Source organism: Pelodiscus sinensis, chromosome 2 (genome assembly GCF_052426305.1).
Source record: "Pelodiscus sinensis isolate ZL-2025 chromosome 2, ASM5242630v1, whole genome shotgun sequence".
Lineage (NCBI taxonomy): Eukaryota > Metazoa > Chordata > Testudines > Trionychidae > Pelodiscus > Pelodiscus sinensis.
This window is the reverse complement of record NC_143053.1, coordinates 263,628,762-263,641,308: the sequence shown is the minus strand read 5'-3', so window position 1 is coordinate 263,641,308 and position 12,547 is coordinate 263,628,762. Positions and strand designations below refer to the sequence as shown.

Sequence of the window (12,547 nt, the reverse complement as noted above, 5' to 3'; positions counted from 1 at the left end):
GCAACGGGCCCCTCTCACCAGGAGACGACTGGCAGTCTGCCCCGGGGCGGATTCATCCTCCCCCCCACGCGGAGATGTGCTCACCCCGAGCGTGCAGGTGCAAGCCAGCCAGCCCAGTGCCAGAGAGATCACCTGGTGCCACCTCTGAGCCCTGCCCCCTGGTTTCTGTCTCTGGCCAGGTCCCCCCCAACAAGGGGAAGGGAGGGAGGACCCAGAACCCAGAGAGGCGTCTCTTTCCCCATGCAAACGACCCTGGGGGTGTGAACATGCAGGGAATTGGCTGACTGTGTAACGGCTGAAAAATCTCAGTGGTTTCGTGCAGCTGCAGGGCAGGGTGGCAGCCAGCTCCCTGGGAGCCAGTATGTGCTGGGAGCCGGCTTTGCGACTGCGTCCCGGTGTGCACCGGCTCCGCCTGCCGCCTCGCTCCTGGGGAGCCGGCTGCTCCTGATACAGAGGCTGCAGCACGGGACAGTAGTTGGCTCCTGGGAGCCAGCTTTTAAGCCCACTCCCTCTGCGTACCGGCTCCCGCCTGCCACCCCACTCCTGGGGAGCCGGCTGCTGCCCTGCAGTGCTTTTCAACTGGCTCCCTGTGTGTACCAGCTCCCGCCTGCTGCCCTGCGCAGCTGTCTCTGTATCGGAGGGATGGCAGTGAGCTCCCTGGGAGCCGGTGCATACCAGCAGCTGGATTTTAAACCGATTCCCTGCAAGTTCTGTCTCCACCTGGCTCCCGGGGAGCTGGCTGGTACCGAGGCAGCAGGCGGCTCCCGGGGAGCTGGAGTGGGAGGCCTCTGTAGCCGTTTGAGTAAGTGCATAAGCGCATTGGTTACTCGTTTAACAGCTACACTCGTTCGTCAGAGCCGTGGTGACGCCCCCGGGAGTTCTTGCATGTGGGAGGAGAGCAGAATTCAGCCTTTACCTTGCAAGCGCCAGGGCGGGGACTGTGAGTGGTATTGAAGTGTTGGGAAAGCTGCGAGCCCCCACCCCGGCGCTGTGTAAACACTCATAATCCACGACCAAATGCTGCAGCTTTCTTTGCACTGAGATGGCGCCGCTGGGCCTCGGCCTGTCTCTCCCGCTGCCGAGCGGCGGGCGGTGTGTGTCGGGCGCAGATACGGACGGACAGCCTGTCTCTCCTGGTGCCGAGCGGCGGGCGGTGTGTGTCGGGCGCAGATACAGACAGACAGCCTGTCTCTCCCGGTGGCGAGCGGCGAGCAGTGTGTGTCGGGTGCAGATACGGACAGCCTGTCTCTCCCGGTGCCGAGCGGCGAGCAGTGTGTGTTGGGTGTGGATACGGATGGACAGCCTGTCTCTCCCAGTGCTGAGCGGCGAGCGGTGTGTGTTGGGCGTGGATACGGATGGACAGCCTGTCTCTCCCGGTGCCGAACGGTGTGTGTCGGGCGTGGATACGGACGGACAGCCTGTCTCTCCCGGTGCTGAGCGGCGAGCGGTGTGTGTCGGGTGCGGATACGGACAGCCTGTCTCTCCCGGTGGTGAGCGGCGAGCGGTGTGTGTCGGGTACGGATACGGACAGCCTGTCTCTCCCGGTGGTGAGCGGCGAGCGGTGTGTGTCGGGTGCGGATACGGACAGCCTGTCTCTCCCGGTGCTGAGCGGCGAGCGGTGTGTGTCGGGTGCGGATACGGACAGCCTGTCTCTCCTGGTGCTGAGCGGCGAGCGGTGTGTATTGGGTGTGGATACGGATGGACAGCCTGTCTCTCCCGGTGGCGAGCGGTGTGTGTTGGGCGCGGATACGGATGGACAGCCTGTCTCTCCCAGTGCCGAGCGGCGAGCGGTGTGTGTCGGGCGCAGATACGGACGGACAGCCTGTCTCTCCCGGTGCCGAGCGGCGAGTGGTGTGTGTCGGGTGCGGATACGGACGGACAGCCTGTCTCTCCTGGTGCCGAGCGGCGAGTGTTGGGCGCGGATACGGACGGACAGCCTGTCTCTCCCGGTGGCGAGCGGTGTGTGTCGGGCGTGGATACGGACGGACAACCTGTCTCTTCCTGTGCTGAGCGGCGAGCGGTGTGTGTCGGGTGCGGATATGGACAGCCTGTCTCTCCCGGTGGTGAGCGGCGAGCGGTGTGTGTTGGGTGTGGATACGGATGGACAGCCTGTCTCTCCCGGTGGTGAGCGGTGAGCGGTGTGTGTCGGGTGTGGATACGGATGGACAGCCTGTCTCTCCCGGTGCTGAGCGGCGAGCGGTGTGTGTCAGGTGCGAATACGGACAGCCTGTCTCTCCCGGTGGTGAGCGGCGAGCGGTGTGTGTTGGGTGTGGATACGGATGGACAGCCTGTCTTTCCCAGTGCTGAGCAGGGAGCGGTGTGTGTCGGGTGCGGATACGGACGGTCTGTCTCTCCGGTTCCGAGTGGCGAGCGTTGTGTGTGGATATGGACGGACAGTCTGTCTCTCCCAGTGCTGAGCAGGGAGTGGTGTGTGTCGGGTGTGGATACGGACGGTCTGTCTCTCCAGTTCCGAGTGGCGAACATTGTGCGTCTGGCGTGGATACGGACGGACAGCCTGTCTCTCTCCGGAGGAGTGGGCAGCGGGAGCTTTCCGGGCAAGGCAGGTGAGCCAGTGGTGTTGCTGGGGAGAGGCCACTAGGATGATCCGAGGAATGGAAAACCTGTCTTATGAAAGGAGACTCAAGGAGCTTGGCTTGTTTACTTTAACCAAAAGAAGGCTGAGGGGGGACATGATTGCTCTCTCTAAATATATTAGAGGGATAAATACCAGGGAGGGAGAGGAATTATTTAAGCTCAATACCAATGTGGACACAAGAACAAATGGATATAAGCTGGCTAGTAGGAAGTTTAGACTTGAGATTAGACAAAGGTTTCTAACCATTAGAGGAGTGAGGTTCTGGAACGGCCTTCCAAGGGAAGTAGTGGGGGCAAAAGATCTAGCTGGCTTCAAGATTAAACTAGATGGGTTTCTGAAGGGGATGGTTTGATGAGATAACTAATTGACCATTCATTATCAGAGGTAAATAGGTCAATGGAGGGATGATAGGAGTTACTATAGAGAACTTTCTGGGTGTCTGGCTGGTGAGTCTTGCCCACATGCTCAGGGTTTAGCTGATCGCCATATTTGGGGTCGGGAAGGAATTTTCCTCCAGGGTAGATTGGCAGAGGCCCTGGAGGTTTTTCGCCTTCCTCTGTAGCATGGGGTACAGATCCCAGCTGGAGGATTCTCTGCATCTTGGGGTCTTCAAAATATTTGAAGGCTTCAATATCTGAGATCTAGGTGAGAGGATTATTCTGGGAGGGGTGGGTGAGATTCTGTGGCCTGCACTGTGCAGGGGGTCGGACTAGATGATCATAATGGTCCCTTCTGACCTTAAAGTCTGAGTCTGAGAGAGACGAGTGGCTGGAATCCGTGAAATGCTGCAGGTGGCTGCACGTCAGGACTGATTTGGACCCTCCATGGGCGCGTCAATCCCTCCCCTCCTGTGCCTGCCAGCTGCAGGCCTGGCCCGGACTTAGCCGAGCGAGTTGGCTGCGCCGGGGTCTATGGAGAAGGCCTGGTGCCCGTGTGGGACTGGCCAGCAAGAGCCACCAGCGTCCTGGGGGAGAACAAACCGGCGTGCGGGCAGCCCAGGGCGCTCTGTTCCCCTCCAGCCACAGGGCAAAGCCCTGCCTGGATTTCCAGCCCGTCCCAGCCCCCGACACCGTGGTCGGCCCCAGGCCGGATTTCTGTCCCGTTCTCACCGGCGGCCTCTCTGCAGTGTGGCTCTGCGCGAGGGAAGCTGTGCAAGCCGGCTGCGCACCCGGGCGCTGGGAAGTGTCTGGGGAGCGGCTGCCGGGTTCAAGGCAGAGAGCCGCCCTTCCCAGAGGGGGCTGGTGATATTCCAGGAGGACGCCCCCGGGGAGACTTTACCGGGTGTAGAAAATCAGGAATCTCGTCTCGGCCGTTGTTTCCCTGGGTTTGACGTGGGGTCTCGGCGCCGGGCGGAGGCTGTTCTGGGGAGACCCAAGCCTGGGGTCACGCTCCGGGAACCGTCGCCATCCGTGCTGCGGCAGCCGCTGGGTGTCTGACGTGTCCGTGGCTCGCCAGGGATCCGGGCTCTAGAAATCCTGCATCAGCCTGTCGCCTGCTCGTCCCACGTTCCTCCTAGGCTGGCGGGAAGCGTCCGGTCACCGGTGCGTCGGACTCGGCGTTTGCCATGGAGCCGACTGCCGGGGGGAGGGGCAGCCGCTTGCCGGCACCGATTCTGGCCTGTTTCCCTCTTGCCCTGACCCAGCAGCGCGAGCTGCGTTCGTTAGCAAACGGGCTACGAACGAGCAGGGCGCTTGCGCTCCGGCGAGCTGTGGGCTGGCCTGGACACGGCAAGCGAAGGACCCGGCCAGGCAGGGCTGTGTCCTGCGGGGACGTGGGGGGGCTGCGAGGCTGGCGGCGTCCCCAGGTTTGCTGAAGGGGTTCGTGGGACGGTGGCTGATGCCGAGCTGGGCAGTGTTGGGATCCCAGGGGGCCCCATGTGGGACGGGAGTAGCAGGGTGCCGTGGGGCTGTGTTTGTGGGGTTCGGCCGACGGGCAGTGTCCGTGCCCTGCTGGCCAGTGCGATGAGCGCGCCGGCGCGTGGGAGGCCGTGGGTAGTGGCCCGGGGAGTTCCACGAACACAGAGCTCGTGTGTGTCCTATTTGCGTCCCATCGATCCGGTTCTCGGTGCCCGTGTGGCACGGCCGGCACCCTGGGGGCTTGGCAGCGGCTGCGTGACGGCGTTGGGGGAGGCGCAGGGCAGCCTTCTGGCTCTGGCCAGAGGAAGGTGCGAGAGCCCTGCAGGGGGCAGTGAGGGGGGTGCAGGGCACTGGGGCAATTCCTTCTGCCCCATTAGCTGGAGGCTGGGTCCTTCCAGGACGGGGGGGGTCCCCAGCGTGTCCCGGACCCTGCCCCTCGCTGTCGACGGGCTCTGCCAGGGGTGTGGGCAGTGCGGGGGGACGCGGGGAGAGGCCGGAGAGCCCACAGTTCACTGGAACCCCAGCGCGGGGGCCGTCTGCAGGTGCCCCAGGCCCGGGCGGCTCTTCTTGTCCTGCCAGGCCGGGCGGCGCGTGACTCGTCTCTCTCTGTCCCTGAAGGCCGGCCCCGGGTGCAGCGAGGGGACCAGCGGCCCGCGGGGGCTGGCGGGGAGATGAGCGAGCAGGGAAGGCCGGACGCCTGCGGCGCAGGTGAGTGGTGCTTTCAGCAGGGAGCCGGTTTCTGCTTCCCGGCTCCGCCCCGGAAAATCCGCCTGCCCCGGAGGCTGCGCTGGGGAGCGCCCATCCCCCGGAGCGGTTGTGTGTCGCATCCTCCCGGCGGGGATGATTCTGGGATCGGGCGCTGTTCTGACCCGGCTCCCTCGGGACCGAGCCTCTGCCCGGGCGGGTGGGGTCGCTGCTCCCGGGCGAGCCCTGTGGCTGGAACGGGCTCTGCCGGGCCGAGGGTGCCCGGGGACCGGATCGTGACCCTCTGTCCTCGGCAGGCCCTGCTGGCGCGTGGATTAAACCGGAGCGAGAGGAGGAGCCGTGCACCAGGGCGCCCCCGGAGCAGGGGGGGCGGGGAGTCCCGCAGGCCCCCAGCGCAGGTGAGTGTGTGAGATTCCCCCGTGCTGGCCAGGCACAGGGAGGCTGGGGAGAGCGAGGGTCTCAGGGTGGCCTGGCCCGGAGGCGCCCGAGCGATCCCTGGCGTCGGTCTAAGCCGGGGTGCCCGGGGCTGCTGTGGCCGCGAGGAGGACGGGGGCTGGCTGGGAGCGGGCTGCGGTGGCCCCACCTAGGTGCTCAGAAAGCAGCAGCCCGGTCCCTGTGCTCAGGTGCCAACGGAGCCTCCCTCCCAGCGCCCGGATTGCGGAGGCTGCCGGGGCCTCCTCGAGCGGCGGGACTGGCTTTCCCGAGCCGGCGTCCTGGCGCTCCGGTGCCGTTGGCGCTGTTAGCCTGCCCGGGGCGGCCGGGCCCAGAACACCCCATGCGCTGGAACCCCCGCCTCAGGCCAGGTTCCCCGGCCGGGGCCTTGCAGGCCCGAGTCTGCCAGGGCCACCCCGCACGGGGAGCGTCCCTGCCCGGCGTTGGTGGCCGCTGGTCTGCAGGGACCAGTGGGGCCGGGACGTGATCCCTTGTCCCTCGCAGGCGCAGGCTGGCCCCAGGTGAAGCAGGAGATGGCGGTGAAGGCGGAGCCAGAGGACGAGTCGTACGGGGGGTATCCCCAGGGCCGGGGGGGCCGAGACCTGCCTGGCTACCCCCCCACTGGTGAGTGACGCTGACCGCTCCCAGGCTGGCTCGGGGAGGGGCTGGAGCAGGGTCTGTGTGGGGACAGGGCCCTAGGCGGGCCCCCTGCAGCACCCGGGGGAGCAGAGCGCCCCGGCGGGCCCCGATGCGCGTGGGGGACTCGGCCTGCCCCTTGCCGCCGGGCCGGGCCGCAGGAACCTGCAACGCGCTGGGTTTTCTGCAGGTCTCAAGGCCGAGATCGTCGTCAAAACGGAGCCCGAGGACGAGTCCTACGAGTGCGCCCAGCAGGGCGACCCCTTCGGTGAGTGCACGGGGGGCTGGGCGGGGGGGGCAGTGGGCACGGGGGCAGGACTGAGGCCGCCGGGGTCTCCCGCTGGCCGTGCTACGGACGGACGCCCCCTCCTGCCAGCATGCCCGGGGCCCAGCTTAAAGCTGCTTTGCGAGTCCCGCGGCCACCGGCGACCCCGGCTGAGAATCCTTCTCTCCTGGCCCAGGCGACGCGAAGCCGGAGCTCATTGTGAAGGTGGAGCCAGGCGAGGAGTCGGCCATTGGGTGCCCGCCGGGCCTGCGCGACGGAGGGGCTCTGGGGTACCCCAGCCCAGGTGAGCCGACCCCCCGGAGCAGCTCGGGGCGGGCCGTGGAGCTGCTGGTGCGGGCAGGCTGGAGCCAGGCCCCGGTCGCTGGGCGCTCGATGGCGCTGGAGGGATGCACTCGGCCTGGCCCTGGCCTGTGCCTGCTGAGGACTGTCTGGCTCATGACACACCCTGGAACTCAGCCAGGGTTCCCTGGGCCCCCTTCCCCCCCCCCGACTGTGGGTATCCTCCCCCCTTCCCTGGCGGGGCGGGGAGCCGGCCTCGGCTGTGACCCCCGAGAAGCCTGGAGAAATTCCTCCAGCGCCCCGTGCGCGGGCCCGGGCCTGGCCTCCAGCCGGGTCCCTGAGTCGGACGGCGACAGGGCCCCCCAGCCGTGAGTCCTGCGGGCGAGGGGCCCTTCTGTCGATAGCGGTGGCACACGCAGGACCCCGGCGCCTCCCGGCCGGCAGCCCCAGGCTGGGGGCCAGTGTCACATGAGCCAGCAGAGGCTTGTGCTTGCTCCGGCCTCGCCCTCGCGCCTCGGCCCCGGGGGAGCCTGGGAATGCTACAGTCAGCAGCACCTGGCTGGCCGAGGTCCCCTTCGCTCTTGTTGCTGCGGGAAGCGGGGGGCCGGATGTGCCCTGGGGGCGGGCGGACGTGGGGCCGTAGCCACCCGGGCGCTTACGTCGGCAGACTGGTCGCTTGGGTGTGAACCCCCCGTGCACAAGGGAGGCCGCCGCCGCTCCGTGAGCTGGTTTTACTGCGTTGGGGGGCGCTCTGCTGTCGGCGCAATGCCCCCCCCAGCGCTGGGGAGGTCGGGGGGTACGCGGTTACGGGTGCAGCTTGCCTGGCGGGGCGGGCCGCCTCGGTTCCCTGGCCAGACACAGGGTGCGGCTGGTGAACTGTTGGTGCCGCTGTGGGCAGTAAGTGCAGCCGGGGCCCGGGGCTAATGACAGGTGACGGGTTGTCTCGGCCGCGTTGCCGTGGCTGTGGGAGGGGCGCTATGAAACGTGGCGGTGACCCAGCCCGCCACGTACCTGGTGCACCTCGGACGGGCTGATTTCCCGGGTCACAAAGGGAGCGAGGTGCCAGGGAAGCCGGTGCCACTCGCTGCTGCGCGTCTGGGGATGCTGGCGCTGGCTCGGCGGCTGGGAGGGGAGGCGTTCGCCAGCGAGCTCGGGGGCGAGCCATTCGCTCCCGGGTGTCCGTACGGGCGGGCCAGCCCCGGGGCTCCTGGCCTCTCCGCTCCCGGCGCCCCCCCGGAGTAACGGCTGGCCCCTCTCTCTGCCCCACAGGTGCCCGAGAGCCGACATGCCCAGGGCAGGAGCCCGAGGACGTGAAGCCGAGCAGGGCTGTGCTGATGAGACGCTTGGGGCCTGCGTCCCCGGGCTCGCCCCGGACAGACCCCGGTGTGAATCGCTGGGAGGTGCAGCACAGCCAGGGCAGCGTCCCGGCGCTGCGGAGAAGCCTGGTGGCTCCGGAGGGGCCGCGCGCCACCCCTGAGCTCGGGGGAAAGGTGCCGGCGCCTCCCACCAGCAGCCCTGGCCAGAAATCCCCGGCGGGCTCGGGGCCCGGGGTCGGCAGCCCGGAGCCGGCCAAGCGCCCACGCGCCCACACGGCCGAGCGCCCCTTCACCTGCACCGAGTGCGGCAAGAGCTTCCAGCACCGGGGCAACCTCATCACCCACCTGCGGGTGCACACGGGCGAGAAGCCCTTCACCTGCACCGAGTGCGGCAAGAGCTTCAGCCAGAAGGGGGACCTGATGCGGCATCAGCGCATCCACACGGGCGAGAAGCCCTTCGAGTGCACCGTCTGCGGGAAGAGCTTCTGCTCCAAGCAGACCTTCATCCTGCACCAGCGCATCCACACCGGCGAGAAGCCCTTCTCCTGCACCGAGTGCGGCAAGAGCTTCAACCGCAAGGCCAACTTCATCACCCACCAGAAGATCCACCGCGGGGAGCGCCCCTTCGTCTGCCCCGAGTGCGGCAAGGGCTTCTGCGCCAAGAAGACCTTCATCCTGCACCAGAAGATCCACGTCGGGGACCGGCCCTTCGGCTGCTCCGAGTGCGGCAAGAGCTTCAGCCGCAACGGGGACCTGACCCGGCACCAGCGCATCCACACCGGGGAGCGGCCCTTCGCCTGCGCCGACTGCGGCAAGTGCTTCAGCCACAACGGGGAGCTCATCAAGCACCAGCGCATCCACACGGGCGAGAAGCCCTTCACCTGCACCGAGTGCGGCAAGAGCTTCAACCGCAAGGGCACCCTCATCACCCACCAGCGCATCCACACGGGCGAGCGCCCCTTCGTCTGCCCCGAGTGCGGCAAGACCTTCAACCTCAAGACCACGCTCATGAAGCACAAGCGCATCCACACGGGCGAGCGCCCCTTCACCTGCGGGGAGTGCGGCAAGAGCTTCAAGTACAAGGGCAACCTGCGGACGCACCACCTCACCCACACGGTGGAGCGGGTCTACCCCTGCACCGAGTGCGGCAAGATCTTCAGCCACAAGAAGGAGCTGACGGTGCACCAGGCCGGCCACACCGAGGAGAGACTCCTGTCCTGCTACGGCGACGGGGAGTCCTTCAACCCCTTCCTGCAGATGCACCCGCTGCTGCTGTCCTGCGCCCCCATCCAGGCCCTGGCCAAGTACAAGTGAGGGGGAGCTGGGGAGACGCGCCGCTCGGCCGCCGGCCCCGCACAGGAGCAGGGAGGGAGCTGCCCGTGGGGACCTGAGCTAGCTGAGCTGTGTAACTACTGACAGAGGGGTCAGTGCTAGCAGGACTTTCCGGCCCCGTGTGCACGGGGGCCGCTGCAGCCAGGCCAGGGGTTTTCTCAGGGTGGGAGCTGCCGGGCCGTGTGCTACGTGGGGGTCAGGCTGGGGGGGCGTTGCTGCCGCACTGGCATCATGGTGGATGCCAGCAGCTCCCCAGTGGGCTAAGAGAGGCTGGACTGGTGCCTGCATGTCCGCCGGGCACAACTGAACGACGCGCCTGTTCCAGCCAGAGCCAGTCTGGGGAGTGAAACCTCCAGGTGCAGCCCCCCAGCCGTGACTCCTGCAGCGCCCGTCCTGTCTCCTCTTAGTGACTGTATGACCCCCCAGAAGCGGGCACACCCCAGGCCGGCCGGACTCCTGACCCGAGGGACACCTAGAGACTTGCAGAGGAGCATGGAGCAGTAGAACTGGAAGGGCCCTCGAAGTCACCGAGTCAGTCCCCTGCCCCCATGGCAGGACCCAGCACTGTCTAGCCCGTCCGTGACCGGCGTCTCTCCAGCCGGCTCTTGGAAAGCGTCAGTGTGGGGAATCGTTAGAGCTGGACGAGACCTCTTGGTCCTTTCCCCGTCGCCGGCCACGGCAGGGTCAGTCCCCCCGTACAGTCTCTAGGAATGTCACCGGTGATGGGTCCTCCCTCCCCCGGGCGAGGCCTGGGCCCAGTGTACGGGACACTGACGCGGCAGGACGGGACGTGGGTTTAGCTGCTAGTCTGTAGTGAGTAGGAAAAGGGTCGTTTTCAAGTTAACGTTTGTCGTTCTCCGTGGGGACTCCTAGAATCCTAGGCGCTAGGTCTAGAAAAGAACTAAATAAATTCTGGTCCTCGCGGTGCTCTGTGCCATGCTGCCGCCTCGCGGCCTGGCCCGGCCCGGTGCTCTGTGCCGTGCTGCCGCCTCGCGGCCTGGCCCGGCCCGGTGCTCTGTGCCATGCTGCCGCCTCGCGGCCTGGCCCGGCCCGGTGCTCTGTGCCGTGCTGCCGCCTCCCGGCCCGGTGCTCTGTGCCGTGCTGCCACCTCGCGGCCCGGCCCGGTGCTCTGTGCCGTACTGCCGCCTCGCGGCCCCGGCCCGGTGCTCTGTGCCGTGCTGCCGCCTCGCGGCCCCGGCCCGGTGCTCTGTGCCGTGCTGCCGCCTCGCGGCCCCGGCCCGGTGCTCTGTGCCGTGCTGCCGCCTCGCGGCCCCGGCCCGGTGCTCTGTGCCGTGCTGCCGCCTCGCGGCCCCGGCCCGGTGCTCTGTGCCGTGCTGCCGCCTCGCGGCCCCGGCCCGGTGCTCTGTGCCGTGCTGCGGCCCCGGCCCGGTGCTCTGTGCCGTGCTGCCGCCTCGCGGCCCGGCCCGGCCCGGTGCTCTGTGCCGTGCTGCCGCCTCGCGGCCCCGGCCCGGTGCTCTGTGCCGTGCTGCCGCCTCGCGGCCCGGCCCGGTGCTCTGTGCCGTGCTGCCGCCTCGCGGCCCGGCCCGGCCCGGTGCTCTGTGCCGTGCTGCCGCCTCGCGGCCCGGCCCGGCCCGGTGCTCTGTGCCGTGCTGCCGCCTCGCGGCCCGGCCCGGCCCGGTGCTCTGTGCCGTGCTGCCGCCTCGCGGCCCGGCCCGGTGCTCTGTGCCGTGCTGCCGCCTCGCGGCCCGGCCCGGTGCTCTGTGCCGTGCTGCCGCCTCGCGGCCCGGCCCGGTGCTCTGTGCCGTGCTGCCGCCTCGCGGCCCGGCCCGGCCCGGTGCTCTGTGCCGTGCTGCCGCCTCGCGGCCCGGCCCGGCCCGGTGCTCTGTGCCGTGCTGCCGCCTCGCGGCCCGGCCCGGCCCGGTGCTCTGTGCCGTGCTGCCGCCTCGCGGCCCGGCCCGGCCCGGTGCTCTGTGCCGTGCTGCCGCCTCGCGGCCCGGCCCGGCCCGGTGCTCTGTGCCGTGCTGCCGCCTCGCGGCCCGGCCCGGCCCGGTGCTCTGTGCCGTGCTGCCGCCTCGCGGCCCGGCCCGGCCCGGTGCTCTGTGCCGTGCTGCCGCCTCGCGGCCCGGCCCGGCCCGGTGCTCTGTGCCGTGCTGCCGCCTCGCGGCCCGGCCCGGCCCGGTGCTCTGTGCCGTGCTGCCGCCTCGCGGCCCGGCCCGGCCCGGTGCTCTGTGCCGTGCTGCCGCCTCGCGGCCCCGGCCCGGTGCTCTGTGCCGTGCTGCCGCCTCGCGGCCCGGCCCGGCCCGGTGCTCTGTGCCGTGCTGCCGCCTCGCGGCCCGGCCCGGTGCTCTGTGCCGTGCTGCTGCCTCGCGGCCCGGGCCCCACCTCTCGGGATTACACAGCCCCACACACCTCTCTGCTAGGAAGGGTTTTCTGACATTCAGCTCTAAGTCTTGATTTTGTCCAGTTCCCCTCCCTCTGGCCGCCCACCTGCCGTTCCCTCAGCTCGTTGGTCAGCAAGGCCGGATGTGCTCGTCTCTTGTGCTCGCCCACCCGCCCGTCCCTCCACCCTCAGGGCACTTTGACCCTTCTCTGAGCGGGCATTGGCATCGTCTCAGCTCTGCAGCCCCTGCCATCTCTGCTGGACTCTCCGTGCCCGGCGCCCCCGTTCCGCCCCCGTGCCCGGCGCCCCCGTTCCGTCCCCGTCCCCGGCGCCCCCGTTCCGTCCCCGTCCCCGGCGCCCCCGTTCCGTCCCCGGCGCCCCCGTTCCGTCCCCGGCGCCCCCGTTCCGTCCCCCTGCCCGGCGCCCCCGTTCCGTCCCCCTGCCCGGCGCCCCCGTTCCGTCCCCCTGCCCGGTGCGTCGTGCCCTCCACTGGGTGCTCCGAAGGCCGATAGATCAGGGCCACCGCCCCTGGCACCGTTAGCAAAGCCTGTTGTTTGGCCTTTTCAGCTGCCATGTCGGCCTGGAAGCTCCTGTCTGGCTGGCTGCTGCCCACTCTCTTCCCTGCGTCCCTGCCAGTGCTTCCTGCTCCCCCGAGTCTCCCTTTCCCACACAGGGCAGATGCCGCTGCCCATATCCCAGTCTTGCTGCTGCTCGGTGATTGGGGAACGTCCTAGTGCTAGGCCTGGCACCCGCAGGGAACCTGCTCCC

The 12,547-nt window shown here is 68.6% G+C and overlaps 1 protein-coding gene across 1 annotated transcript in view; it reads left to right on the top strand.

Annotated features, from left to right (window-relative positions):
- Nucleotides 1-10,363, top strand: part of LOC102450112 (uncharacterized) — a 44,524-nt gene extending 34,161 nt beyond the window's left edge. Inside the window, exons 14-20 of the mRNA XM_089776040.1 lie at nucleotides 2,130-2,564; nucleotides 5,071-5,160; nucleotides 5,454-5,555; nucleotides 6,094-6,213; nucleotides 6,416-6,493; nucleotides 6,687-6,794; nucleotides 8,060-10,363. Of these exons, the coding sequence (XP_089632166.1) occupies nucleotides 2,130-2,564; nucleotides 5,071-5,160; nucleotides 5,454-5,555; nucleotides 6,094-6,213; nucleotides 6,416-6,493; nucleotides 6,687-6,794; nucleotides 8,060-9,420 (2,294 nt within the window). The 3' untranslated portion in view covers nucleotides 9,421-10,363. The remainder of the gene's footprint in view (nucleotides 1-2,129; nucleotides 2,565-5,070; nucleotides 5,161-5,453; nucleotides 5,556-6,093; nucleotides 6,214-6,415; nucleotides 6,494-6,686; nucleotides 6,795-8,059) is intronic.
- Nucleotides 10,364-12,547: the final 2,184 nt, after the last annotated feature.